The 27,388-nt window shown below is 40.9% G+C and overlaps 1 protein-coding gene across 2 annotated transcripts in view; it reads left to right on the plus strand.

Annotated features, from left to right (window-relative positions):
- Nucleotides 1-13,425: 13,425 nt before the first annotated feature.
- Nucleotides 13,426-27,388, plus strand: part of RGS9 (regulator of G protein signaling 9) — a 98,187-nt gene continuing 84,224 nt past the window's right edge. For both annotated transcript variants that reach the window (XM_063456122.1, XM_063456121.1), the window contains exon 1: nucleotides 13,426-13,554. In XM_063456122.1, the coding sequence (XP_063312192.1) occupies nucleotides 13,492-13,554 (63 nt within the window). In that variant the 5' untranslated portion in view covers nucleotides 13,426-13,491. The remainder of the gene's footprint in view (nucleotides 13,555-27,388) is intronic.

Raw genomic sequence — 27,388 nt, forward strand, 5'->3', positions numbered from 1 at the left:
TTTCATCCTTCGATTTTTCCTTCGGTTTCCTCTTCTCAGGGGATACCGTCGGTTGATGATCATGTCGCCAACCTGAAGAAATTATGGGATCAAACTCGACAAATTCTATTACATAGTTCCTCGCTGTTCAAGAAACACGCTGACAAACATAGAAGAGCGGCTCCTGTTTTTGTTCCTGGGGATAGGGTATGGTTGAGTACTAAGAATATTCGCCTAAAAGTTCCGTCCATGAAATTTGCTCCTCGTTACATAGGTCCTTACAGGGTTCTCACTCGTATCAATCCGGTTGCGTATCGCCTTGCTCTGCCACCTGCCTTACGCATTCCTAACTCTTTTCATGTCTCCTTGTTGAAACCCCTCATTTGCAACAAATTCTCCTCTAAGGTCTCCTCGCCTCGCCCTGTTCAGGTGGAGGGTCGGGAGGAGTACGAGGTCAGCTCCATCATTGACTCCAGAATTTCAAGGGGAAAATTGCAATATCTGGTCAACTGGAGGGGATATGGTCCTGAGGAGAGGAGTTGGGTACCTCAGGAGGACGTCCATGCTTCTCGCCTTCGCAGAGCATTTCACCTTCGCTTCCCATCTCGCCCCGGTTCATTCCGCCCGGTGGGCGTATCTGAGAGGGGGGGTACTGTCAGGGTACCTGAGGCCTCTACCTCTAAGGGAGGTAGAGACTTGGTGGTGTATCCGTCCAGGCGAGCTGTCTCCTCCGTTCCTCGCGGTTCATCCAGTCACTTAAACACCGGCCGCGAGGAATCCACGTCCTTTTCTAGCAGGACGCTCAATACGTGACGTCATGACGCTAGCACGAGCAATCTGTCACTCAAGTGTCCGATATCCAATCGGTACTTTTCAGAGGCGTGATTTCCATCCAGAACCAGGGTATTTAAGCTTACTCCTTACTTCAGCTCATTGCCCTGTCGTGGTTCTAGCTTGTCTAGTCACTCAGTGCTCTGGTATTCTAGTTTGCTCTTTTGGTTTTGACTCGGCTCGTTGTACTACCCTGTTTCTCTGTTATCCCTTGACCCGGCTTGTCTCTCGCTTATCTGTCTTCTCGTTCCCTCGACCTCGGCTTGCCTCTGACTATTCTTTACTCTCGGTACGTTAGTCCGGCCATTCTAAGGCCCGGTATACGTACCTTTCCACTCTTTGTACTCTGCGTGTTGGATCCCTGTCCCGATCCTGACAATTTCATACATACTGATCCAATTTATGAAATGAAAAGCCAGGGAAGGGAAATTATGACAAAGTCTCAGAGCTGGAGGATCAAGAACTCAAAAGATACACATAAATAGATAAATGAAATAAATAAAATAAAAGGAAAAATAAATAAATAAAATAAAAGGAAAAAAGGGGAATACAAATAATAATAATAAAAATTAAAAATATAAAAAAATTATTTAAAAAATATAAATAAACTATTAGCATGTTAGTATAAACTCCTACATAGAGTTAGAATTATTAATATACTATAAATATGCAAATAAAATCAGTGTAAGCTCTCAGACACAATACCCAGTCATAACATAATATGAGACTCTGTTATACTAATTGCCATGGAGCTCTGTGATACACTTATACCTGGTGTACACTTCTGTGTGCCTTATTGCTAAGGGTATACAGTTATGAGTTTTATATATACGCACACCACCAAGTTCTGCATACCACTCAACATTTAAAATGGACAAAGAGGGACACTTTTATTTAGGGGTGTGAGTGGCGGTATAGCCATGGGCGATGACTTACTAGTAACAATTTATACAACTAGAATGTTACTTAGAAGAACAGTGTATCTTATTTACACCGACTGATTTCTAAACAAATTTATTGCAGTTTAAATACACATTACTGAGATTATTATTGCTGTGGAGCTCTGTTATACACTCAGACACATTACTGGGAGTATAATTGCTGTGGAGCTCTGTTATACACTCAGACACATTACTGAGATTATTATTGCTGTGGAGCTCTGTTATACACTCAGACACATTACTGGGAGTATAATTGCTGTGGAGCTCTGTTATACACTCAGACACATTACTGGGAGTATTAATGCTGTGGAGCTCTGTTATACACTCAGACACATTACTGGGAGTATTATTGCTGTGGAGCTCTGTTATACATTCAGACACATTACTGGGAGTATTATTGCTGTGGAGCTCTGTTATACACTCAGACACATTACTGGGAGTAATATTGCTGTGGGGCTCTGTTATACATTCAGACACATTACTGGGAGTATTATTGCTGTGGAGCTCTGTTATACACTCAGACACATTACTGGGAGTATTATTGCTGTGGAGCTCTGTTATACATTCAGACACATTACTGGGAGTGTTATTGCTGTGGGGCTCTGTTATACATTCAGACACATTAGTGGGAGTATTACTGCTGTGGAGCTCTGTTATACACTCAGGCACACCAACAATAAGGAACTCCTAGAAAAGATGGACATTAGGATAGAAAAGAGGGACAGAGGAATTTGTGTCTAAAATAGGGATTGTCCCTCTTAAATATTCCAGGTACGCTCTGTGAAATAACACCATATAGATATTCTCGCTTTCTTTGATTCATTTACAGGTAATATAGAGTAACGTTCTCCATATAGTCTAGACGAGGTTTCACGCTAAAGGTCATGTTTAGCCTAGATATGCACATTCTTCTAAGGATTCCTCTCTGGGTAATCACTAAAATTTTTCATGTACAATTCAACTAGTTCTCGATGAATGAAGTATAACATCGAGTTTTGGCACGTTCTATAATATCTAAAGTCCTATAATATCTTTAAGTTAAAATAGCTCAGTTGGACGTTTTTTAAGATAAATTCGACTGTTATAGCCTGAATCACTGATATTAATCTTGGCATCCCAGATGTTTGTAAAGTACATTTCCCATGATGCAGAGCGTCTCATTGTACACATTCCTAAAGAATTTAACCCCTTGAGGACACATGACATGTGTGACATGTCATGATGCCCTTTTATTCCAGAAGCTTGGTCCTTAAGGGGTTAAAGGGCCTGAAAGTCAGTTGTAAAGTATCAATAAGGGTGATGGAGAGCATATCAGAAAGCAGTGTTGCAATCTCTCGCAGGTTGAATAGAATTGACTCTGAATAGATTTTAAACAAATTCTGGGTGTCAGATAAAAAGAGGAAGGGGTCGATTGGTTGAGTCTTTCTCGTGTATTAGTTGGCAATCACGAGTGTAATTTTTATGTTTTTGTTGTATTGTCCATCAATGCAAACTGTTCTATTAAGATGACTGTATACAGTGTGTTGCAGCATTATCCTTGGTGCTGTGCTTTAATCCTACTCAGTCCTACTTATTCTGTACATCGTGCTTGTTGATGCCCAAGGGACGCTCCACTGCCAAATACAAAAAAAAGTAAACATGACTGTGTAGTAGATATACTTGCAATTAGAACATACATGCGTTTATTTACACATTTTTTAATTCAGGATATATCTAAATACTTCTCCACTTCTAACCCCACCCAGACCTTCTGTGGCTGTCCAATCACAGGCTTTCCAATGCAGCTCAATGAGAAGTCTTTACAAGGCAGGTGCTCTGGGCTCCACTGAGCTAACCAAACCAGGAAGTAACAGGACCGTTTATCTGATTAATCATTTCTAAAAGTGTCATGTCTATAGCAATCTGCACTTTTAGGGTTTTGGTGTGTCCCTTTAAAATACCACGATCTTCCCGCACACATGGCATCATTTCATGGTATCAAGATTCATAATGTATTGCAAGGTATGCCAGCTACTACATTGAAAGAAATCCAAATGAAAACTAGGAAAGTGTACAGTCTGCAGCTTCCCATTACCTATGGGAGTGTGACCACTTCCATCAAGCATCATCCATTGCTTGCTTCCATTTTAGAATGCAGAGAGTGTTACCGTATCTCACACAGAATAATACATTAAAGGGACACTATAGTCACCAGAACAACTACAGCTCATTTTATTTGTTCTGGTGAGTTTGTTCCTGCGGGCTTTTTGCAGTAAGCACTGTTTTTTTCTGAGAAAAGGCAGTGTTTACATTTTTATTTCTTCAAGCCCCATTTATGATTTGCTGTGATTTTAGACTCCAGGGAAGTGGCACCCACACTGTTAGATAAACACAGAGCTGCAGAAGAAGCCTCCCCAACTCAACCCCCCCCCCCCCCCCCACATACGAATAGTAAATCAGCCCACACACAAACACACACAGTACCACTGACAATCTACATGCACACACAACCCCACAAGCAGCCTCTCACATATACACACCACCAAGCATACTATGTGACATATCACCCACACACACAATTCAACAAACAGCTCCCATACATAGGTATCACACACAACACCACAAACTACTCATGAATATGTACAATATAACAGTCTACATAGGTACAAATACAACATTACAAGTCAACTGCAGAACCCATAAACAGCACAAACAGAATTTTGCAACATTCACACCTCATCTTAAACAAATGGGACCTGCACGCCAATGGACTTCAATATCTTGGTTTGGTACAATAGTACTAAAAGGTTGCCTACCCCTGACCTAGAGCATTAGATTAGTAATTGCGTTTCTAGGGAGTGAGCTGATGGTCAGAATATGGGTTTATTCCACTGCCTTGAACTCGCATTGTGCCACATGTGGTCCATAACAGGTGCAATGACAGCGAACTGCTTGGGCACATTTTTAATAGAGTGTTTTATTTTGAGCAGGAGATACCTGAGATATTTATCCAGCTTTGCCGGTCTTGCAAACCCCATACATTATCTACATTGATGTGGTTGGTTTTAAGAACTTGTTGTCGGCGAAGTACATTTCACATTTCTATATCAAGTGACACTTCAGCCACCCGAAGCGTTTTATTTGTAGAGGGATATACAGTTACTTAGAAGAGCGAGTTCATCTGATCCTGCAGCGCAGACCGTAGGGTTGTAATAAGCAAATGTGACCAATAACTTAACCCTATGAGTGCCAGTCAAGTGTACAAACCATTGCACACCCTTCTTTCTCCCATTGGCTTCCCTGATACTAGACGTTCTGTATTATTAATATTATATGGATGCAAATGCTGAGAAAATAACCCAAAGATATTTAGCCCCAAAATTATATATTTAGGTTTGTTGGTTCCAAATGTTTCCTGGGGTTTACATGTTATTATCACCCAACATAATAATATTCACATTCGACCTTGGAATGAGGCCTGGCCAGGAACTGAACTTGCACCTGTCTGATCCTGCAACCGTGTCCGTGGCAACAACCATCGTTCTTATTTAAGTACATTTTTGTTTAAATATTACCGAAGGCCCAAACTACAATAAATATTTCTCCCTATTTATTAACGATGTACCTCCCCGATATTATGAGGAGAATTCCATACAAACGGACAGGTTACATTTGCCTTTTTTTTGTTTTAAATATCATTATTATTGTTTGATACTTATTTTGATACTTGTTAATTAAACTAGCACTCCAATAACCATAACCTATACATTGCACTGGAGTGGCTATATGGCTATAGTGTAAAAATTGCCATAATCCCCTTCTTAATTGACCGGAATCCTAGCGCTTGCTGGTGAAAGTATTTTTAACAAATTGCACAAAAAAATACATTTACAGCTTATTGGGCCCACTCTCTCTAGGAAATTTTCAAACAGCTGTCAAGGTTTTGTTTGAGTTATAAAAAGCACCAGCATTATGTAAATAGATGCACAAACAAGGCCCCCCTCCTCATTTGTTATGAATCAGTGTATGAGTCATATATCTTTATTATTTACTATTCATCTTGTGCATCACATTGCTGCCTGTTCAGAACTATTATTATCCCACACGGCTGGGAGATTGATATCAGAAAACACAGCCACTAACCTTGGATTCTGCCAATAGCACAGCACACAAAGTGTTAAGAAACCACTGACTGATATTTTATTTATATATATATTTTGGTTTTCTTCCTGTCACTCTGTGAGAGAGATTTAGTTCCTGTTATAAACGAAGAGGTTTCTGCTTAACATATCATTTTAGTTCTGTGCGCAACAGGTTGGCATCATATATTAAGCCCATTCGGATGTTGGGGCATTCCATGCCGTCCTCCGAAAAGTGAGCTTTAACACTTTAAAGATGGAATGGAAAGTCCTTCAGTGTTGCGGTGAGTATATTAAATCCTAGCTCACACTGAGAAATCCCAGGTTTTAATTGAGCTCCCCTCTGTCAGCTTAGGCCATTTTTAGCGCTTAAAGTGAGAGTTTTATACAGCTCTTCAAATGGGCATTTAAATACTATAGGCTGTAAGGCAGGGATATTCAGGAATCAGTCGATACCTGGGGCTCCCCTCTGTCAGCTGAGGCACTTTTTACTGGTCCCAGATTGACCGATGAGCTGCATGCAGCGCTGAAAGTCAGCTGCATACAGCCCTTTAAATCCATTGAGAACACTGTGCCTGAGCATTGCACTCAACCCCAGTGATTCTTGGGCTGCAGCTTGCTGGGGGGAGACCCCTATCGTCTGAACAGACCCTGTCAGGGCCCCCCTGAATGTCCTCAAGCCTATTGTGATCAATGCTTGACTTTGCCAGCTGCCCAGCACCAATCCCAGGGTAATCGGCTCGAAACGCATGCTTTTATTCAGCAATATGAGAAAATGCTCCTGTTATCCTGAACAAAAAGTCAGTAGATGGTGGCAACATACCACTCTCTAGTGTATTAACATGGAAACCCATGTACTGATTTCAGTAATGACATTAGCAGCAGTTTCCTTGGGGGTTAGGATAGGGTTAGTGTTAGGGTAGGGTAAGTGATGCTGGGTTTGGGTTAATGCTGTTTAAAGGTTAGGGATAGTGTAGGGTTAAGGCTGAGGTTAAGGTAGGTATATGAGTAGTGATAGTGTAAGCATAGGGTTAGGGCTATGGTTGGTATAGCGGTGGGGGGTGGGGAGGGAGGGGTTGGTATAGGGTTGGCGTTAACTATCCAAAATTAATTTAGATCCCAGACATATTAGGCATTTAACAATCAGGACTGACATGTGAGAGTCTGACCCAACACTGCTTCTCAAATACATTTTCTCAAAAAGAAAAAAAACAACAAACATTATATATAGTTAAAAAATATATCATTAAGTTTCATTAAATGTAATAAATTAAAAAAAAAAAAAAAAAACGAGAAGCAAATAATTCCATCTATTCAAGTTATAGTGAGTACATCTGTAATCAGCATTTGAAGACCTCGCACTATTTCTGTGTGGATTTGGTTGTCTAAGAATCGCCTCACAGTTTTTCAACTCACAGTGACAAGTAATTGATTTAAAAAAATAAAAAAATGCTGAGAGCATGTGATGTCTACTGCCAATCAGAACCTGAGATTCAAGCTGACTAGATGAGAAAAATAAATGATTGGTATCATTACATTCTTTATTTAAACTTAAAAAATGAAGACCAAAAATTAAAAGATATTGAATAGAGCAGGCAAGCTTGGCTTACAACTGCGGCAATTTGAGGGGGGGAAACAAAAAACCTGTAGCTGTAAGCCTGCCCCCTGAATCAGTAACGGTTACAAGAATTTTTACTTCCTCCTTTTGCCGTCCAACTTGTGCATGTATTTCTAAGTACATCTCTCTTCTCTCCAGTCTTTGAGAGCGTTTGAGATGCAACCACCTGGGACTGGCCAGTTTACCAGACTGTGAAAAGACTGATAGAAGCTCATTGGATGTGGTGAATGGAACTGCAACTGGGGTCTTTGCTACATACCCTATATTAAAGACAATTTCTGGATATTATGTGAAAGAAACACTATAGCATTATAAATACAAACATGTATTTCGAACGCTATAGTGTTCCCCAACATGATTGGTGATTTTGACTTACCTTTACCCTCTTGCCGCACTGGTCTCGCCGCAGCCGCGCCATTTTACTGGCTGAGATCATAAAAGCGGAGGATCTCAGCTAATCCGATGCTTCCCCGCAGGCAAATCGCCGCTCCGTGTCACTCAATTGCTACTCTAGAAACAGCATTTAATTGAGATCTGAGTTTGGCTTGGTTCTCACAAGCGAAAGACCCTAGTGGCTGTCTTACTGACTTGTGTTTAACCAACGCTGCAATGGAAACACTGCACTTTCTATAAAAAAAGAGTTAAAAAGACAGGGCCGTTGCACCCACACCACTTCGTTTAGATTAAAGGATTTGGGTGCCTTTAGTTATTTTTATTATTAACAGCATTTATAGAGCACCAGCATATTGCACAGAGCTTTACAGTTATAGAGATGGGTTATTTGCAAGTATGAGCTTACAATCTACACATTAAATGATTTGATGTAGGCAGATATTTATTGTAGGTGTCTGGCCCAAGGAGACACTTCCCGGTAAGATGATGCAGAATCTACATAATGCATTAAAACTACTGAGAGGGTTGCCATATTTATTGATATAATGAGATTCTGTCAATTAGAATAATGGAGCGTTCAGCAAAACCTGGGATTCTTCACTTATATATTCCAGTCAAATGAATAATTCTCTGTGTTTGCCGATGCCATTGTAGGGGTTTAATATATTCCACCATTACATTTGTGACGTCCCCACACCACTCATTTATGTTATCTAAATCAACGAAAACCGCTTTTACCGCGTGATTGTTCTTTTTAAGGAAAGCATTTTGTTAATCGGTGTGACTTGTGACACTGTCGTCTCCGCTGTTGGTAATTTTGGCTTTATTCGAGCTGAGCTGGGTAGATACACACTATTATGACAGCCTTGTAAAATCACACGTACAGAGTTGTGTACACTTCCTGTTGCAGGAACTAGATCGGAAGCTCAGGCATGCCAGAGGATGACAGCTCCCACCAGGTTGGCAGTGCCTCTCGCTCGAGATTTGGGCTGTCTAGGGCTTTATGAGCAGACGTGCTGATGAAAGGTTGGCCTTAGGCCCAGGCTGCTCTGTCTCCTTGCTGTTGGCACTTCGATTCTAGTTGTTGTTGTCTCGTTAACATATGCTGCTCCGAACTCAGGACAACAAACTCACTATGTGTATTAAAGAGGCTAACTAGGAATGCTAATATCTGCTATGTGTATATCATCAACCATAACCACTATCTGCTATGTGTCTATCATCAACCATAACCACTGATATATGCTATGTGTATATAATTAACCATGACCACTATCTGCTATGTGTCTATCATCAACCATAACCACTGATATCTGCTACTGCTATGTGTGTATCATCGACCATAACCACTATCTGCTATGTGTATATAATTAACCATAACCACTGATATCTGATATGTGTCTATCATCAACCATAACCACTGATATCTGATATGTGTATGTCTATCAACAACCATAATCACTGACATCTGCTATGTGTCTATCAACAACCAAAACCACTGATATCTACTATGTGTCTATCATCAACCATAACCACTGATATCTGCTTTGTGTATATCAACAACCATAACCACCGATATCTGCTATGTGTATATCATTAACCATAACCACCGATATCTGCTATGTGTATATCATTAACCATAACCACCGATATCTGGTATGTGTATATCACCAACCATAGGAAAAGAGAAAAGGAAAATCCAAAGAGTAATGGAGAGACTCCACACCCTTATGCAGGATAAACCTATCAAGGAAACCCCGTCCTAGATGTAATGCTAAAACTTAACCTTTAATGATAATAGCATAAAATAATGTAAACACAAAAAATGATATTAAACAAAAAATGGAAAATAGGAGTGCTACCACAAAAATTGTGTGGATATGGACAGTAAAGATAATAAAGAACAAAACATAAATTGTCCAGTACCACCTATATACAGAGATCAAAAATGTCACAGCTGGTGACTAAATGGGGAGGGGAAAGAGGAAACAGCCTGGGTAATCCTCTAGGTCACTGTGAACAAATCCTAGGCTATCAGCCTATGGGTAACAAAATATCTAGTGCATAGGGCAACAAAGTTGCATTTGTAACTAAACGCACTCCAAATGCTAGGATGGTTAATAAAACGACCCCGCCAGAAGGATAGATGGAGGAGACCACCCCCATAAAGCAAAAATGAATCTGTTCAGAACCCCAGTCGGCTAAGTCAATCGCCCAGATTTCTTAATGACCCAAAAAATCCCCTTCTAATAAATCACCCGAGTCCCAGAGCTAGTGTAGAGAACTAGACTGACTACGATCTCCATGTGTGGAGCAGCACCTAGCTAAACTTCCTAACGCGCGTTTCAGCTCTTAAATGCGCCATCGTCAGAGGTTTACTGCACTTAGCTAACACACCCACCATTGATCCACTCCTTCGAACATTTTAACCTCGCTGTTGTGATGAGCTCAGAAAAAGTTTGCATCCGGTATACAGTACTAGTAAATAGCCAAAAGTAACGCGAACACCTACTGTGTATGTAACCGCTAATAGCAATAATTCTGAAAATATTTATAATACATGAGCTTAGGAAATGCAGGAAAACCACATTGCGCTTTTAGTAAGTGCACTATTAAAGTATTTCATACATAGACATGTCTTCTAGTTTGAGCGAAACATTTGATCCATTTGTCTCTTTCCCACTTTCACGGCTTCCGTATCCATGTATTATTTAACTAAAAAAGATCTGTTTAATAGCCACATATCCGTTGTAATAAAATAAAAGTTTTCCATTGCTCATTTCGTGGTTGGCTGTTTGTATCACTTGCTATACTGATACAATAGGGTGTGTTTACTAAAACTTTAATTCTATCCAGTTTTCTAGAATTCAATAAAAAAAGGACCAGAACTGATAGACACTATGCTACCCTAGCCTACACTAATCCATTACGAGCACACACAGGGCATACCACTATCGTTTCTAGAGCTAAGCTAAGTGTACTGACCAACACGCATATAAACTGCATTGCATGTCCTATTAATATGTGAGTGTATGTGTTACTCAATGTCCGACTATAACACATAGCTACATCAATCCTTATGCGTTTTCAGCTACTGACAAACCGTGAATTAACCTGTATTTTACTTAAAAAAATGTGCCTGTATATCACATGCCATAACATGTAATAACAATGTTCACCTACTCTACTGGATGTCGCTGTTGTGGCACATGCCGGCTGTTTGTTCATCCCGTGCACAACTAAAATAAAGAATTTAAAAAAAGGACCAGAACAACTTCAGTTTATTATATTTGTCCTGGTGAGTATAATCATTCCCTTTTTGAAGTAACCACTGTCTTTTCAGAGAAAATGCAATGTTTACCAGTGGAGGGATACCTCCACTGGCCACTCCTCAGATGGCTGCTAAAGGTGCTTCCTGGGACAGTGCTGCACAATGTGACAGTCAGTGTCTCCACCGTCTGCATGCACACACTGAACTTTCCTCTAGGGATGCATTGATTCAATTTATCTCTATGGGAAAGCATTGTGATTGGCTCGGAACACAACGTCTGATGATATAAGCCAAGCAGGCCGATCAGGGGCAGAGCCAGCAGCAGCAGACTGCAATAAAGGTAAGATTTTGCTGTATTTATGGGAGTGGGGGAGGGCTAGATGGTGTTTTTAACACTATAGGGTTAGGAATACATGTTTGTGTTCCTGACCCTATAGTATTCCTTTAATAAACTGCCTTTCAGTTATGGGTCGGCCTAAATTTATGAATGCAACTCCCCGGTCAGAATGAAGGCAATTTGATTGCAATTAATCTATTTGTGAATAGTAAAACGAGCCAAATTATATGGAGAATTAGGCTGATTTCAACAAACAACTACAGTTGCAGCTGTAATAAAGTGCAAATATGGTTGAAATAGTCGGATTTGCTGATTATAAATAACTAAGTTACATTTGTCCAAACAGCCAAATTGTGACAACCGAATGGTAACGGTTCGGTTGTTGCTAGGGGTTTAGTAAATAGAACCCCATGGTAGAGTATTTATTTCTCCTTCCTCACTGTCTGAACATTTTCTGCTACTTGCTTTTGGCCGTCCATTGTATAGCACTTTTAATGTGTTTGAATGCTGGTGGTGGAAGATGGACGTGTGCCCAAAATCTCAGAAAATGTAAAAATGCTGATATCAGGGGAGTTCCCCATCAGCCCCCCCATTTGTGACATCGCCCACCGGGCAGTGTGGGAGTTCAAAATCTGATGCATGATGCATGCAAAACTGTAGCGTAGCATTAAGCTGGAACCTATAGAAATGAAAAATCGAAATGTGACACGCTGCGTGACAATTTCTTTATCATTACCAGCATTGTCATTCTCCAAGGCGTGAGGTTTAAAGAAGATTATTTAATCTGCTTCTCAAGGTCTAGGTGATAAGTACGTCTTTATTATTATTATTTTATTATTTATATAGCGCCATCAGATTCCGTAGCGCTGTACGATGGGCTAGACTGCCTGAAATTAGTGGAGTTAAAGTCCCCAACAGCCAATGCTGGATTACAGGTCTGAAACTGAAACTGCTCCTAAATACAAAATGTAAGTTTGTGTTTTTGGTCTAAAATCATGCTATGTAGAAAATGCATTATGAGAAATAATGCAATTCTGGGGTTCTTGAGACATTCATTACTTGATTTATTATGTTTTCTCCAAAACAACCTCAATAACATTTTCCCAGTAAATAATTAAATGAACTGCTGTTGTTTCTGCATTTTAAATTTTTTCATTTCCTGCCATTCACGAAATAATAATGATTTTTAATACTTTTCGTATTTTTTTCCCCTCGCACGTTCGTTCTTCAGCAAGGGCTGAAATTCGACTCCCGTGATCGCTCACCAGCTTCAAAGGGGCAATCTCGGTACCATAACCACTGCAGAGCGCAATTGAGCCACGCCCAGTAGAACCTTCTTAATGACTATATGGCAGCATGCCTTGACAGCAAATTTTTACTTATAAACCCACCTTGCTGAAATTCCTGGATTTGGGAGCCATGTTATTTATCACTGTCAAACCAGTGACATCCACCAACTTAGGGGATGTTTATTTACTAAACTGGGAATTGTGTCAAATAAATATAAAAATGTCCGCTTTTTTGGAAAGCTGAGATGGAGATTTTTCTAATTGGCAATATTGGCCTAAATGATGCTGTTCTCTGGTCAATTGTCCACAATTCCTAGCTTAATAGATAAAACCACAATACCTTTTCAAACTGTATTTGCATGTCACTGTTTTATATATGTGTGTAGTTTTGCATTCAGCAATAGATACATTTTATCCTCTGGAAAATACTCTTGTCTAACAGGTTCCCCTATTAGAAAACCAAATGCATTTGTTTGTAAGCTAACACTGGAAAAGCAGTGGTAGATCCCCCTCTAGAGGTGTTGGGTGGCATTTTCCAGCTCTGGGCACTGTATGTAAATAAGGGGGCCTGTAGTGTGCCCTGTGATTGGCTGGAGAGGAAGCAGGCTTTGCACATAGAAGGGAGCTGCCTCATTCAGACCATAAACCTGTCTTTAGCCTGGACTGCTGCTGTGATACTGTCTCTGTTCCTGTCTCATTGATCAGCTGTTCAACATGACAGTGAAACATCTGGACCAGGGCCAGCATTACAGGCCAAGAATGGCATTCCTCAAAAAGGTATGTGTGATTGCAGTGCATTCCAGCTCTGCTCACTTGCTGGTACAGTGTGATGTGGGTGTATGTGTGTGCACAGAGTGACACTGGGTGTTCTTATCGCCTAATTACCTGCTGTGCATATTAATAAGACATTGGCATGTTAACAGCTTCATCAAGTGTGTGGAGTGTACATTGGAAGCAGGCACTCAAACACCAATGCTCACCCATGCTCACCCATGCTCAGACAGACTGGGGTTGGGTTGGCAGGTGCCAAGCCTTGCTATGTTTTGCCACTGACCCATTGTGGGCTGTGTGTCTCCTGCTGCACTGAAAGAGTTAATGTGCCTGTGATCTTCCTGCATTTATTTAAATTTTGTGATTAATTGTTTGTGATATTGGTTTACATGCACGGTGAGATTTATTCTTTTTTTTTTTTCCCCCCCTTAACCGTTATCCACATCTGGTAGCTAACCGGTTGATAGAATGTACATTTCAAGTGGTAGAGTTGAAATCAGAGTTTCTGAGCTGAAAGTTTTTTTTTTGGAGGGGGGCTTTTTGTTGTTCCCCCCCCCAAATTAGATTGTCAGAGCTGCAACCCAGTAGTAAAGGATAGGGGAATCTGCTGCTGTAAATGCTACATGACTGTGAAAGGGTTTAGATGCTCGGGTAACACAATATCAGATTGTCAGCACTTGGATCATTTACCCGACAACAAGTGTTATGCCCAGTGTAATGTCCTGTGTAATATTACAAGGATAGGCCCAATACTTTTTTATTGACTGTCTGAAACCCTGACTCCCATGATGCTTGGCCAGGCATGTTCTGGCACCCTAACTCTCTTAATGCTTGGCCACGCCATCTCTGGGTCACAGTAACACCCAACATCTCCGAGTCACGTAACATCTGGAATTCAAATTGTTCTGGTGATTTTTATGTCGACCCCTACAGCGGGAGTGCCAAACATTGTCTAGCACTGGAGCTGCTTTTCCAAGCATGATGGGAGTTGGAGTCTTAGTGCCCGAGCATCTCCCATTATTGTAAGAAGCGCTAACTGCAATGCAGATTGCCAAGGATTCTGACTTTTCACTTATTCCCATCGAACAGTCCCAGCCTACACCCAGGCTGTTAGCGGAATACAGACTGTAGCTTTAAGTGCACGTTAAGTGGACTTTGTAAATCCACACATGACGATCGCTGGTAAATAAGACTTGTTTATCGGTTTCCCATTTAATCCGTACAGGAGATTATTATCTATAGATGAGGTCATTACATACACAGCCCAGTTCAGATCATGATATCCCATTATTAGCCATCAAACCCTGCTTGGTTATATTTTGGGTTTGGTTTGTCCCTTTTTATTGTGGTCATAGTTCGCTACCTTAGGATTGACCTTCTATAATCAGGGAGACTCGAACACCTCTCTTTCCCACCTTTAGAGTTGTTTTCACTATTTTTTTTCATTATTTGTCTGGCTGAGAAGCATGGGACTGGTAGTCCAACCGCTCTTTGTATTTTGACACACCTGTCCTCACAAGTTTACACAGACTGCATCGCTATCAAAGAGATTATTTTAACAGCAAAGATGTATGTTCACAACACACCTCTAATGTAGGACTGTTTGACTGTTATTTAATCTAAAAGCAGTTTATGGCGAAGATCACATATTACATAGATTTCTTCAGAAATGAATTGATGGCACTGCCCATATCCACAAAGTTCGTAGACATTCAAGGTTCTGGCGGGTAGACGGTTTGCAAAAATCAGTTCACTGTTTGAAGGTGTAGCAAGAGAATGGAGATTAAATGAAGGAGGATATGTGAATGTAATCCTCCCGGATTAGCACAGTTAATTTGGGATCCCAACTATAGGCTGCAAGATATTTCACCATCTATTTAACGGAATAATCAGTAGCGTTAAAACAACCGATTTTTTAAATGTCAGAGTGAATATAACAATAGTTTATTGCTGTAAACTGCTAGGTATCTGTTGAAAAGGATCGTGAAGATTTTATTTCTATTATAGACTCAGTATCTTGTGTCTACATGGACATTGCTGCTAAAGTGCGTAATGTGTATGTTTGATAATCTGCAGAAGTACATAGTTTAAAGTATCTTTATCGCTCTTCGAAATGGTCTTGAGTCCGCACTTCACATTTCTTTTCGAATTCTCAGTGATAAAATAGAGCGGAAAAAATACGCCTTTTTTCAAGGCTTCAAAGCTTGCTCCTTACTAATGCAAGGGCAGATCCACTATCTCCTATTTATTAAGAGTTTATTTAGTTTTCAAGACAGCTGTGTATTGCATAAAAGAAGCTAAATAAATGTAATTTACTGAGTATGTCTTTCTGCCTGCCCAGCTGACAGTCTGTTCCTTGAATCATCTACAAGTCAAACATATTTTCCCATTCAATCTTGACATCAATGGGCATTCCATTGCTTGTCCTGTATGAGGCATACTAGAACCAAGCTGATAGTGGCGGGCTCTTAGTGGCTGCTAAACAAGCTCATGGTCTCTCCTGACCTCGGCTTATCCTTCTGAGAAGCTTTAGTAGAATTCTCTGTGGCAGGCCCAGCTGGTCAGTGGAAAGTGAAGAGGCTCATAGCACTGTGCAGAAGGACATTGCATTAAAAAAGGAGATCAGTTTGTCATGTGCCGGACTTATTAAGCATATGGGCTCTGATGTCCCGTGAGGTGGGGTCGACACGTCAGTCTCAATTAAAAGATCTTGAAGAGTCATACTCTCATAAGTTTCTAGGTTACTGTAGAGTTAAAGGTCAGTCAAATGTATTTTAACATATATAGTTTATTTCTCAAATAGAAGCAAGAGTTTTCTAATTTTATGATTTATTTTTATCATCTTCAATATAGAATTATAAAAGGAAGTATTTTGCAAAAACAACCTTTATCTAAAAAGTAGGAAAAACCGTGACAAGAGAAGTCGACTTTCTACAGTGTTCTTATGAGATGAATGTGTGAATGTGAATGTGTGAATGACATGTCCTAATTTCAAGGTAATAGTTGTAACACTGTCTCCAATAATTTAGTTTGCTAAAAGTAGCCCAGATGGGGAAGTAAGCGCAGGTTGCTCATAGACTCATGACTGATGCTTCACTTTTTTTTTTTTTCATATCCTAAAAGCCGTCTGAAAAATAGTGATAAAAATAAATAAATAAAACGTTTGGTTCTGAAAACGAAAATCTATTGGTTAAAGGGTAGCTGTTTTGTATCCATTGAGATTAACTCAGCAACATTTGATCATTTCTTTTTGGTACATTTTCCTCACTATAGGAAAGTAAAGGAGGCCAAGTCAATTGGGGATTAACCTGTATTGTGGTCGAGGGTCTCATGCTATAATTTTTTTCCTTCGTCACAAAAAAAAAAGCCCTTTCATGGTCTAAGTCAGGTGAAGCGTTTTGGTACTTTTTTCCTCATCACGATGGACGGTCGAGCATCACTCTAGTTCCAAACACTAACGATCATTTTCTATATTACCTAGTCTAACAGCTGTCTGGGACTCATGGGAAATTTAACTCAGAAAACATTTGCATTTCCAAGCATAGCCATTGTTGACGTTTTATGAATATAGTGAATGGAAATGATAAAGGAACAAATTGTATAAAGTATCTCATCTGCTCCTAAATGCCTGCTTCCAACTTATATAAAAATATTCCCACTACTCTCATTCCGCAATGACGCTATACATACATCAAGAAGAGGGTATTTCACTGATTTGTTGAGCAGAACACAGGAGAACATTGACAGTGTAATCACACAGCTCCTGCTGTGCACCTTAATGTATTGTTTACTGCAGTGTTGTTGGACTCCCCACTGCTCCACATAGGGTGGGAAAAAAAATCCAAAGAAAAAGACGACTTCAAAAGACAAAGTAGCAGCATCTATTAAAGGAATACTATAGGGTTAGGAACACAAACATTTAGGGGGCTTGCCACCCTCAACTCCATTAGAAGGGGTTAAAACTTACCTTATTTCAAGCGCCACGCAGGTCCATTGGCGTAGGCCCCGCCCCTGATCTGCCTCCTTGGTGACATCAGAATTTACCGTTTCTAGCCAATCCAATGTTTTCCCATAGCGAAAGCATTTGTTTGGCTGAAATCAGCAAGGAGGCGGGATGGGGCGGGGCCAAACACCAGTTTGGCCAATCGGCACCTCCTCGTAGAGATGTATTGAATCAATGCATCTCTGAGGAAAGTTCAGCGTCTCCATGCAGAGCGTGGAGATGCTGAACGGCAGGGCTGCCTACTGCCATCTGAAGAGTGGCCAGTGGAGTTGTCCCTAGGCTTCAATGTAAACACTGCATTTTCTCTTATAAGCCAGTGTTCGCATGAATATGCCTGAAGGTAACGATTATACTCACCAGAACAAATACATTAAGTTGTAGTTAAGTTGTAGTTGTTCTGGTCACTATAGTGTCCCTTTAACATTTGAAAAAAAACAAATCTCTAAAAAAAATGGGATGGCAAGCTAAGAACCACACAGAAAGTAATGACGCTTATTGGATGCGCTGCGTTTTGGAGACGTTTTTAAATTTGGGTGTTTTTCCAACCTATTGGTGAAAGTCCAACAGCTCTAGAGTGAGAGTTTCTATTACCCTGGATTTCGGCCATTTGGGTAACGTAAGATATGGGCTGTAGTCTTTGTTAATCTTTGCTGTATATATTTGTATATATATTTTTCACCTCCTGTTTTTTTGTAATAATACCTTAATGTTTGTAGGTATTTGTCAACATGTGGAAGTTTGTGCACGTTTCTGTGTTTGTGAAGATGTACCTGTCAACGTTTAAAAAATCTGACACAAATTCTGTCAGTGACCATATTCTCCCATGTAATATAGCCTCACATCACCCTCACATACTAACACCTCCTTCCCACACACACTGCAGCAGCTATAATCACCCCCACATACACTTCAGCCCCTATTCCATTCACACACAAAGACAGACTCAGTACAACACCTCTCCGCACACTACACCGCTAACAGGTCTCTCCACACACTCTACACTGCAAATCGCACCATTCACAGACACACAACCACACTTGCAGGCTCCCCCCACCCACAACTCCTCAAGCAACCTCCCCACACACGTAACCCCACCAGCATAATCCCACCATGCAGCTATCCTCTTCCCTCCCACCCCACCCCCACCACACAAAATATCACAAGCTGCTTCCCCACACACAGTCATACACAACACCACTGGTAGTCTACCCCACACGTAACCTCCCCCAAAAATAAGCCACCTAACAAGCAGGCAGCCTCAGTATACACACACAACTACTTCTCTTTTGTTCTCTGATATTCTACATGTGGATACCAGAGACAAGTCACCAGCAAACGCAGTACAAGCGTGTCATTAAATTTGCTTGCACCGAGCCCGGCGCGCGAGCTGCCCTGGAGAAGCATCAAACTGACATGTCCACTTTGACACATTCTCTGGTCCTTCCTCTCGCCGTATTGGTCTGCTCTGCTTTTAAATGCATGCGCTGAATGTTTGTCACAGTCAAGCCTTGTCACAAATTACAAATAGTTGAATGTAGGGTTTAAGTAAACATGGGAAGTGATAGTGCCACCTTTTAACTAATCTGTAGCCACTTTATATAAAACCAATCATCTCTCTGCAGGAGCTGTGAGATAAAATTGAACCACCAACCTACCGTCCATAAACTTCTCCGGAAAAATAACAATGTTCTCAAAATTCAAAATAAGTTTTACAAATATTTCATTCCATAAAATGGCTTGTGTATACCCAACTGTCTAATGTTTCCGATTCCCTATTCAATGTGTAGTCTCCACTCTTGGCAACTCTTATGAAAATGCTTTGACTGAAATGATTAATGATCTAATTCCCAATAAATTCAAAGCTCTTTATTTTGTTATTGGGATCATTCTTTCCTCGCTCTCCCCTTTTCCTTCTTCCAATGGTCTTTTAGAGTTTTTGGCAAGTCCTTCTTGTAGTTATTTTTTTTATTGGAAAACAGAACCTCCGATCACTTCTACTGTCACTCCGTTGTTACTCAATATTGCTTCTCTGGGCAATCAAATAATGTGCGTTGGATTCCTGCAAGCGATGGAAGTAAAAATGTCATTAATTTCACGTGTTCGAGCTGCATTTAAACAGCTCCCATTTACCTTGCAGTGTTTCTGCTTTTAGATCCTTTTCCCAAGCACGGAGCACAAAAACATTATTCACTATGAGTAACAGTAATAGCTTGTTGCAAGTAGTTTAGACAATACATTCTTGCCCATTACTCTATGAAGAAGGATTTAATACTCTGGTAGAAATGTAGTAACAGTACTAAATTTTACTGAGTACTTTCTAGTAAGATTAGGGTAAACCTTGTTTCAGAATGTGGAACATTCTAATATCACTGGAGATATCGCTATGGCTGGAGATGTGTCTAGTTGGATTTTACATCTCCTGGAAACGATATCATAGACATGTGTGTTCAGCTGAAACCCGCATTACTTGAAGCACTTTCTAACATCAGCAGAGCTGAGTTTACATGACAGGCGCACAGTCGGATTTGCCGGCATATGCTCTAACCTTACCCAAACCCCCATTAAAACACGGGCACAGGTTATAATGTTGGAAATAATTAGTCCACAGCTTTATTAAATTATTAATAAAATAATTAAGGAATAACAAATGGGGTCATTGCCAACAAATCTTATTAAAGTTAACATCCCCCCATATACATAACATACCCCTAGCAATGACCCCACAATAATAACAATAGATAACAATCTAAATAACATGTTAATACAGAAACTGGCCGCCCAATATGACCACATTTCCACCAGGTTAAATTGTAGGGGTGTATTGAGACACCGCTACCCACCATATCGATTGTAGTGGTGTACCAAGACACTGCTACCCACCATATCCATTGTAGGTGTGTACCAAGACACCGCTACCCACCAGTTCCAGGGTAGGGTGTGCCAAGACACCACCACACCCCCAGGTTCGGAGCCACCGACGGGCTCGAACCTACCAACCACGTGCAACACTGCCCAATCCACACTAAACCTCAGGATGCCCACTTTCTCCTCCATCTACCCTCCGATTTAACCATACCATTCCCCGCCGCTGTAAAAAAATGGGAAATCAACTAACCTAACCAAATACAGGGAGGGTGGGAGGGAGGGACAACTGACAGGTAAGCTTAGGTTCAGTTACAATGGCCACTTCATATAATGGCTGGTGTAAATACTCCCCTTATGGCTCCGCCCTACCCAGCATGCTAGCTGTCACTAACTTGGATCCTACTTCATATCAAGCACATTCTAACATCAATAGAGCTCTACGTACAGTTGGATCCTACTTCTTATGAAGCACTTTCTAACATCAATTGAGCTCTACGTACAGTTGGATCCCACATGTTCTGTTGGTGGCATCGGTTGGACTGCCAACGTGTCTTTCTGGCCAGTGATTCCTATTGACAGTGCAGCCTTATAACGGCAGGAATGCAAGTCCCACTATTTTTAGGCTCTCACAATGTGCGTTTCCTAACAAACACTGTCTCTCTGCCATTGAAATTAACAAGCTCCTTCCTGGTTTAATTGACCTATTATTTATTCTAACATCATTTCTGTGCTTTGCTCAGCGTGCAAGAAAATGATTATTCGAGTGAAAATGTAGTATTTTAATGGAGCTGTCTCCCAGATGATGATTATTTTCCCATAACCCAGCAAAATCAAACTATTTGTATATAAAAGCTGCAAATGATTTTCTTCCAGACATCAAGAAAGAGAAATTGCAAAAGAATAGAATAAACCTTTTTTAAATTTGCCATCTTAATCTGTGTGTCGGTGTTATTAGTCTGCCCGTGTTTGCCCTTGGGCACTGTACAGTTTTTTTTTTTTATCATTGTACACACTGTAGGATAACAGCCTACACTTCTAGCTGTACTGCCTTAAGATAATTAATATATATATGACTGAGAGGGACCGTTCTCCATTACTGATAGCAGCAACACAGGCTAATATCACTGTTTAATCTTTTCCCGTCATCAAATCGCATCCAAAATTAACAAAACTTCCTCCGCATAGCAAGTTTTAGCTTGACATCTCTCCCACTGAGGCTATGTTTAATATAAAATAATCAAAAACAAATCAATGTTTTCTCCAAATTAAAATCCACAAAGGATTTATCTATAAATGCAGAAAAATAAAGTGACACATGTAACAGGCCATGTAACATCGTAATCAGGGGGAACAGATTATGACGGCCTTGCATTCTAAAAGTGGCAACTCCCCAAATTTGTAACCTTTTTCCCGTGTGATGACCTCGATACTCCTAGGCAATATAAAATGTGTTTGTTTTTTTAGGAGTGTTTCATTTCGGTTCTCTTTTGGAATCTAGGGTCTTTTAGTCCCCGTGAGCCAGCAGTCAAGGACATCTTTCTTGTTGATGTTTGATTTAATGCGACTAAATGCATTATGACAATTAATGATGTAGCAAAGTAGAGATTTATATACTAATACTCTTTTATCTAATTTTATAACTATACATTGAACAAAGGCTATATATATATATATATATATATATATATATATATATATTTTTTTTTTTTTAATTCTTTATTTTTGTTGTGCAATAAATAATCACAAGCTGCAAAGGCTATATTTTAAGTGTTGTATTTTATATTTATAAGTTGTTTAAGACCACTGTAGGCACCCAGACCACTTCAGCTTAATGAAGTGGTCTGGGTGCCAGGTCCAGCTAGGGTTAACCCTTTTTTCTATAAACATAGCAGTTTCAGAGAAACTGCTGTGTTTATAAATGGGTTAATCCAGCCTCTTGTGGCTGTCTCATTGACAGCCGCTAGAGGGCTTGCGTGCTTCTCACTGTGAAAATCACCATGAGAAGACGCCAGCGTCCATAGGAAAGCATTGTAAATGCTTTCCTATGAGACTGGCTGAATATGCGCGGCTCTTGCCGCGCATGCGCATTCAGCCGAAGAGGAGGAGAGGAGGAGGAGAGCCCCCCGCCCGGCGCTGGAGAAAGAGGTAAGTTTAACTTCCTCTCCATCCAGCCCGGCGGGAGGGGTCCCTGAGGGTGGGGGCACCCTCAGGGCACTATAGTGCCAGGAAAACAAGTATGTTTTCCAGGCACTATAGTGGTCCTTTAAGTATAAAAATAAAGCTAGTGGAAGCTGTTGGACTTTTTGTGTAATTCCAACACAGTCTAAAGAATGTATCTGTATGAAATACTGAAAAGTGACAGATGTTTTAAGCTAGGCCTGTGGTAGACCTTCCGCTGTTGTATAACTACGGCTGGCTTGCAAGACATCATGGGAGTTGTAGTTCTAGAACAGCAGGTTTGCATTTAGGCTTCACAAACTGAAAGCAGACATACCCAGCAAAAGGAAGACCTAATCAATTAAAGGGAAACTATAGTGCCAGGAAAACAAACTCGTTTTCATGGCACTATAGCTTCGCCATATGTCAAGGCCCCCTCCCCCCCCCCCCCCGTGCTCAGAAGGGGTTATTATCCCCTTCTGTCACTTACCTGGGTCCCTCGGCGCTGGCTCAGCTCCTCCCACACTCCTCCCTTGCCGATGTCAGACGCTTTCCTATGGGGATTCTGGTTACGCTGGAAGTCTCTTAGGCATAGCGCGATGACGTCTCACGTCGTTTAGGTGACTAAAAGTCGCATATCCACCCCGGAAGTCCCTCTAATGGCTGTCTGGTAGACACCCACTAGAGGTGGCGTTAACCCTAGCAGGTAATTATTGCAGTTTATAAAAACTGCAATAATTACATGCTCATGGTCAAGGGTGATGGGAGTTTGCACCCAGACCACTTTAATGAGCTGAAGTGGTCTGGGTGCCTACACTGTCCCTTTAATTGAATATTTATATAGAAAAAGGAACTTGTTTTTTCTTTATTTTTTCTTTGAAATGGATAAAGTTTATAGTTTGACATTCCGTGGGAATTAATGGCTGTTTCTTCTGATTATTATCCGCTGTTTTCAAGGAGAACCATAAATGGATCCTTGAAATTAAACACATTTCTAAGTGCTTATCCATATCAGAAACGTGATTTTGTTGTGTCCCTGATAAATGAGATTGCTTCTGCGGTCGCCCCCTGCCTCACTCTGTGTTTTGTCCTGGAACGAACAGTAGGAAGTTGCACGCTTTAAAAAGTGAAGATGATGTGTTTGACTCCCCCAAGAGCTGGCCTTGATCAGACAAGAACTCATCTGTAGGCGGGAATCATGTTTCCAGCTGAGAACCATCTCTATCTGGTTTTTATCTCTTTTATTAACACCAGCCCATATTCGACTCTCAAAGCATGGAAATTTTTTTTTTTCAAACGCCACCCTAATTAGTTCTGAGAGGGTACCACATGTTGTGTTTTACTTACCCAATTCTGTCTTCTACTCCTGTGTACACATAATTCCATCCATACATACTTGGAAGTAACAGAAATTTTGTTATGCTCGGTTCACGGTGGTCGGTCGAAGTTAAACCATTTAATGGTGTGTGGGTGCCGACAATCCATGTTTATTTTAAACCACAACCACTTCTGCTGTTAAAAGTGATCATGGAGCAAGCAATCATACGTGTGGTGTTTCGACTTGAAACGTTGCCTTTACAGAGAAATCTGTGTATTTGTGCTGGGGTGTAATTACACCCCCGACACACGTGGTAATGTTAGTTCTGTGCAAAAATAATGTCTGTCATCAGCACACTCTGCACGCTGGTGACAGGACTGTGTGCACACGGCCCATATGCAGACAGTGTTACAACGTGCCAGAATTAAATCTTTTACCCACCTACCTCCTTAATGCCTGCCCTGTCACACGGTATCCCTCCCTAAGCCTACCTCCCTCCTTAATTCCGCCTTCACTCATTTCGCTTCTTCTATACCTCCTCTCCCCTTGTCCACCCAGTGGACCCACCCACACTCCTTCTCTCCCTTCTGATTGGGAGCCGAATTCCATGACGCAACGTGAACACAGAGGTGGTGTGGAGAGAGAAGGCGCTGGATACAGGGTAAGTTTTTCTGTTTTGTGTATTTTTGCCATTTAATATTGTTTTCTTTCACACACAAAAAACAAAAACGAGGGGAATATTAAGAAGTGCAGAACTAAACAAAAAAGGGAAATATTTAAAATTGTATAAATGATTGGCGTAACCCCTTTAACGTTTTTTGAGTATGTGGGCAAAAAACTCGGATTTTCTCGATACCTACAGTCATGCTTCCACATTCGCTCGCCCAGCATTGCGCAGTAATTATCAACTCAGAGCATTGGGCTACCCCCGTTAACCACTCTCATCCAATCATTGCTGTCCAAAGTAGGAGCATATGGGAAGCCACTTGTGTGTTAAATGAGCCACAGCAAAGGGACCAGGCTTCAGGAGCCAGTAAGAGGAGAACATAAACTGGGAGGCGTTCTGTGCCCACAGTCTATTTGCCCCATAACCACTACAATGAGCTGTAGTGGTTTTGGTGCTTAGAATGATCCTTTAAACAAAATAATCATACTTGGTAACAAGTCGTTCACATCCGATGACAAAATGCCTATGGGTAAGTCTTTCCTAGGGCCACAGTTTAATAATGACCATGAGCTGTTTATTGGAATGGACCAGTCTCTGTTAGGGCTGCAGTGTACTTATTAGTACCCTGTTCACAAGTGAGACTTTCCTAGGGCCACAGTGTACTAATGACGGTGACATGCTTATGAGTCAGACCTTCCTAGGGCCACAGTGTACTAATGACAGTGACATATTTATGAGTCAGACTTTTCTAGGGCCACAGTGTACTAATGACGGTGACATGCTTATGAGTCAGACCTTTCTAGGGCCACAGTGTACTAATGACAGTGACATGCTTATGAGTCAGACCTTTCTAGGGCCAGAGTGTACTAATGACGGCAACATGCTTATGAGTCAGACCTTTCTAGGGCCACAGTATACTAATGACAGTGACATGCTTATGAGTCAGACCTTTTTAGGGTCACAGTTTACTAATGACAGTGACATATTTATGAGTCAGACCTTTCTAGGGCCACAGTGTACCAATGACAGTGACATGCTTATGAGTCAGACCTTTCGAGGGCCACAGTGTACTAATGACAGTGACATGCTTATGAGTCAGACCTTTCGAGGGCCACAGTGTACTAATGACGGTGACATGCTTATGAGTCAGAGCTTTCTAGGGCCACAGTGTACTAATGACGGTGACATGCTTATGAGTCAGACCTTTCGAGGGCCACAGTGTACTAATGACGGTGACATGCTTATGAGTCAGACCTTCCTAGAAACACAGTGTATTAACAAAAGTGACATGTCTGTGGGTCAGTCTTTCCGTGGTCCATAGTGTACAAATGACAAAGACATGTTTATAGGTCAATCCTTCCTAGGGCCACATTGTTTAATGGCAGAGACTTGTTGAGGGGTCAGTCTGCTTCAGAGAAGAAATGGTTAATCCTGCATGCAGTATTTCGAAGAGGACAATGAGCAGACCTGTTGCCCATTATTTCGGGAACCTTATAAGGAACTGCTGGTATCTGTTTTACAACCTGTCACACATGTTTCAAAACAAACGTGATTAATTAAAATGTTTGCCAAGTTGGTTTTTTGCAAACGCATCCTTTCTGCCTTTACCCATTCAATACCAGAGGTGGCTGAATGAAGTCTAGTGATTTACTGTAATCCTTGCCAACATTTCATACAAATAAACCTGAATTGATTTTGTTATGGAACTGGTTTCAATTTTAAATTGGATCTGTATTTTTTTTCTCCCATTTTTTTCTCAATAGGTTTGTCCCAAATATCTACTTTGGCTGTGTTATTTTTTTATTTTTTGTTTTTATTTTTAATTAAGCTTTTGTCACCCAAAGTTATTCAAAGGAAACGTAAGGGCTACTTTTCCTTCTCTATAACCTACAAGTTGACAAAAGTTGACAATGGGTGGAACTTTAGTCAAGTTTCACTGCTTTTGTCATTGGCCATATTCGGTTATACTCAACTCCCTCTTGGGTTGCATCACTTCCTGATGTGGTGCATTACTGATTCTACTAACTGGAAACCACCAGATCCTCTGTCAATGGGCGCCCAGAGAAGGGCAGAAGATACGAGTTCCAACCGTCGCCATCTTAGAAGCTTTAAGATGGAGGTGCTTGAAAAAAAGACCCCGTGGGACCGAAACAAGTTTGAAAACAGTAACTTAAACTGGTCCAGGGGCCAGGAAAAGTTGGGGAAGATGGCTTAAAGGATCACTATATCATTAGGAATGCAACCATGTATTTCTAACGGTATAGTGTTATGTGTCTGGTCCACCCTTTAAGGATTTAAAAGGAAAGTTTTACTTACCTTGTATCCCACAGCGTGTTGGTCTCACTGCAGCCTCCTTTCCTCCTGGGCTGGAATCATCAATCTGGATTAACTCAGCCGTCCAATGCTTCCCCATGAGGGAGCCCTGAGATGCTAGTGGGGATGTGTGTTGCAAACCGCTGTGCCAATCACAGCTGTCTATAAGCAGCATTTATTTGAATAACCAAATCAGATTCAGTTATTGCAGAAGGACCTCTTGTGGCTGTGAGCAAACCAGCAATGGTTAACATTGCAGCAACACTGGTCCCAGACGACTCAGTTGAGATGCAGTGGTCTTGGTGCCTTTAGTGTCACTCTAAGGAAGATATCCCTCGACTGGGAGCCGAGGGATCAATATAGTGACAGAGCCACTTTAACATTTTAATGGTGCAAGTCTTTGATACGTCTTACTTTATAAGTCATTGCATCAATCCATTTTATGTTCGTATTAGTTACTGACCCATAGAATTGTCATTGTCATTAGTAGACTGTGGGCCTAGGAAGAACTGACCCA

Source organism: Pelobates fuscus, chromosome 5, assembly GCF_036172605.1.
Source record: "Pelobates fuscus isolate aPelFus1 chromosome 5, aPelFus1.pri, whole genome shotgun sequence".
NCBI lineage: Eukaryota > Metazoa > Chordata > Amphibia > Anura > Pelobatidae > Pelobates > Pelobates fuscus.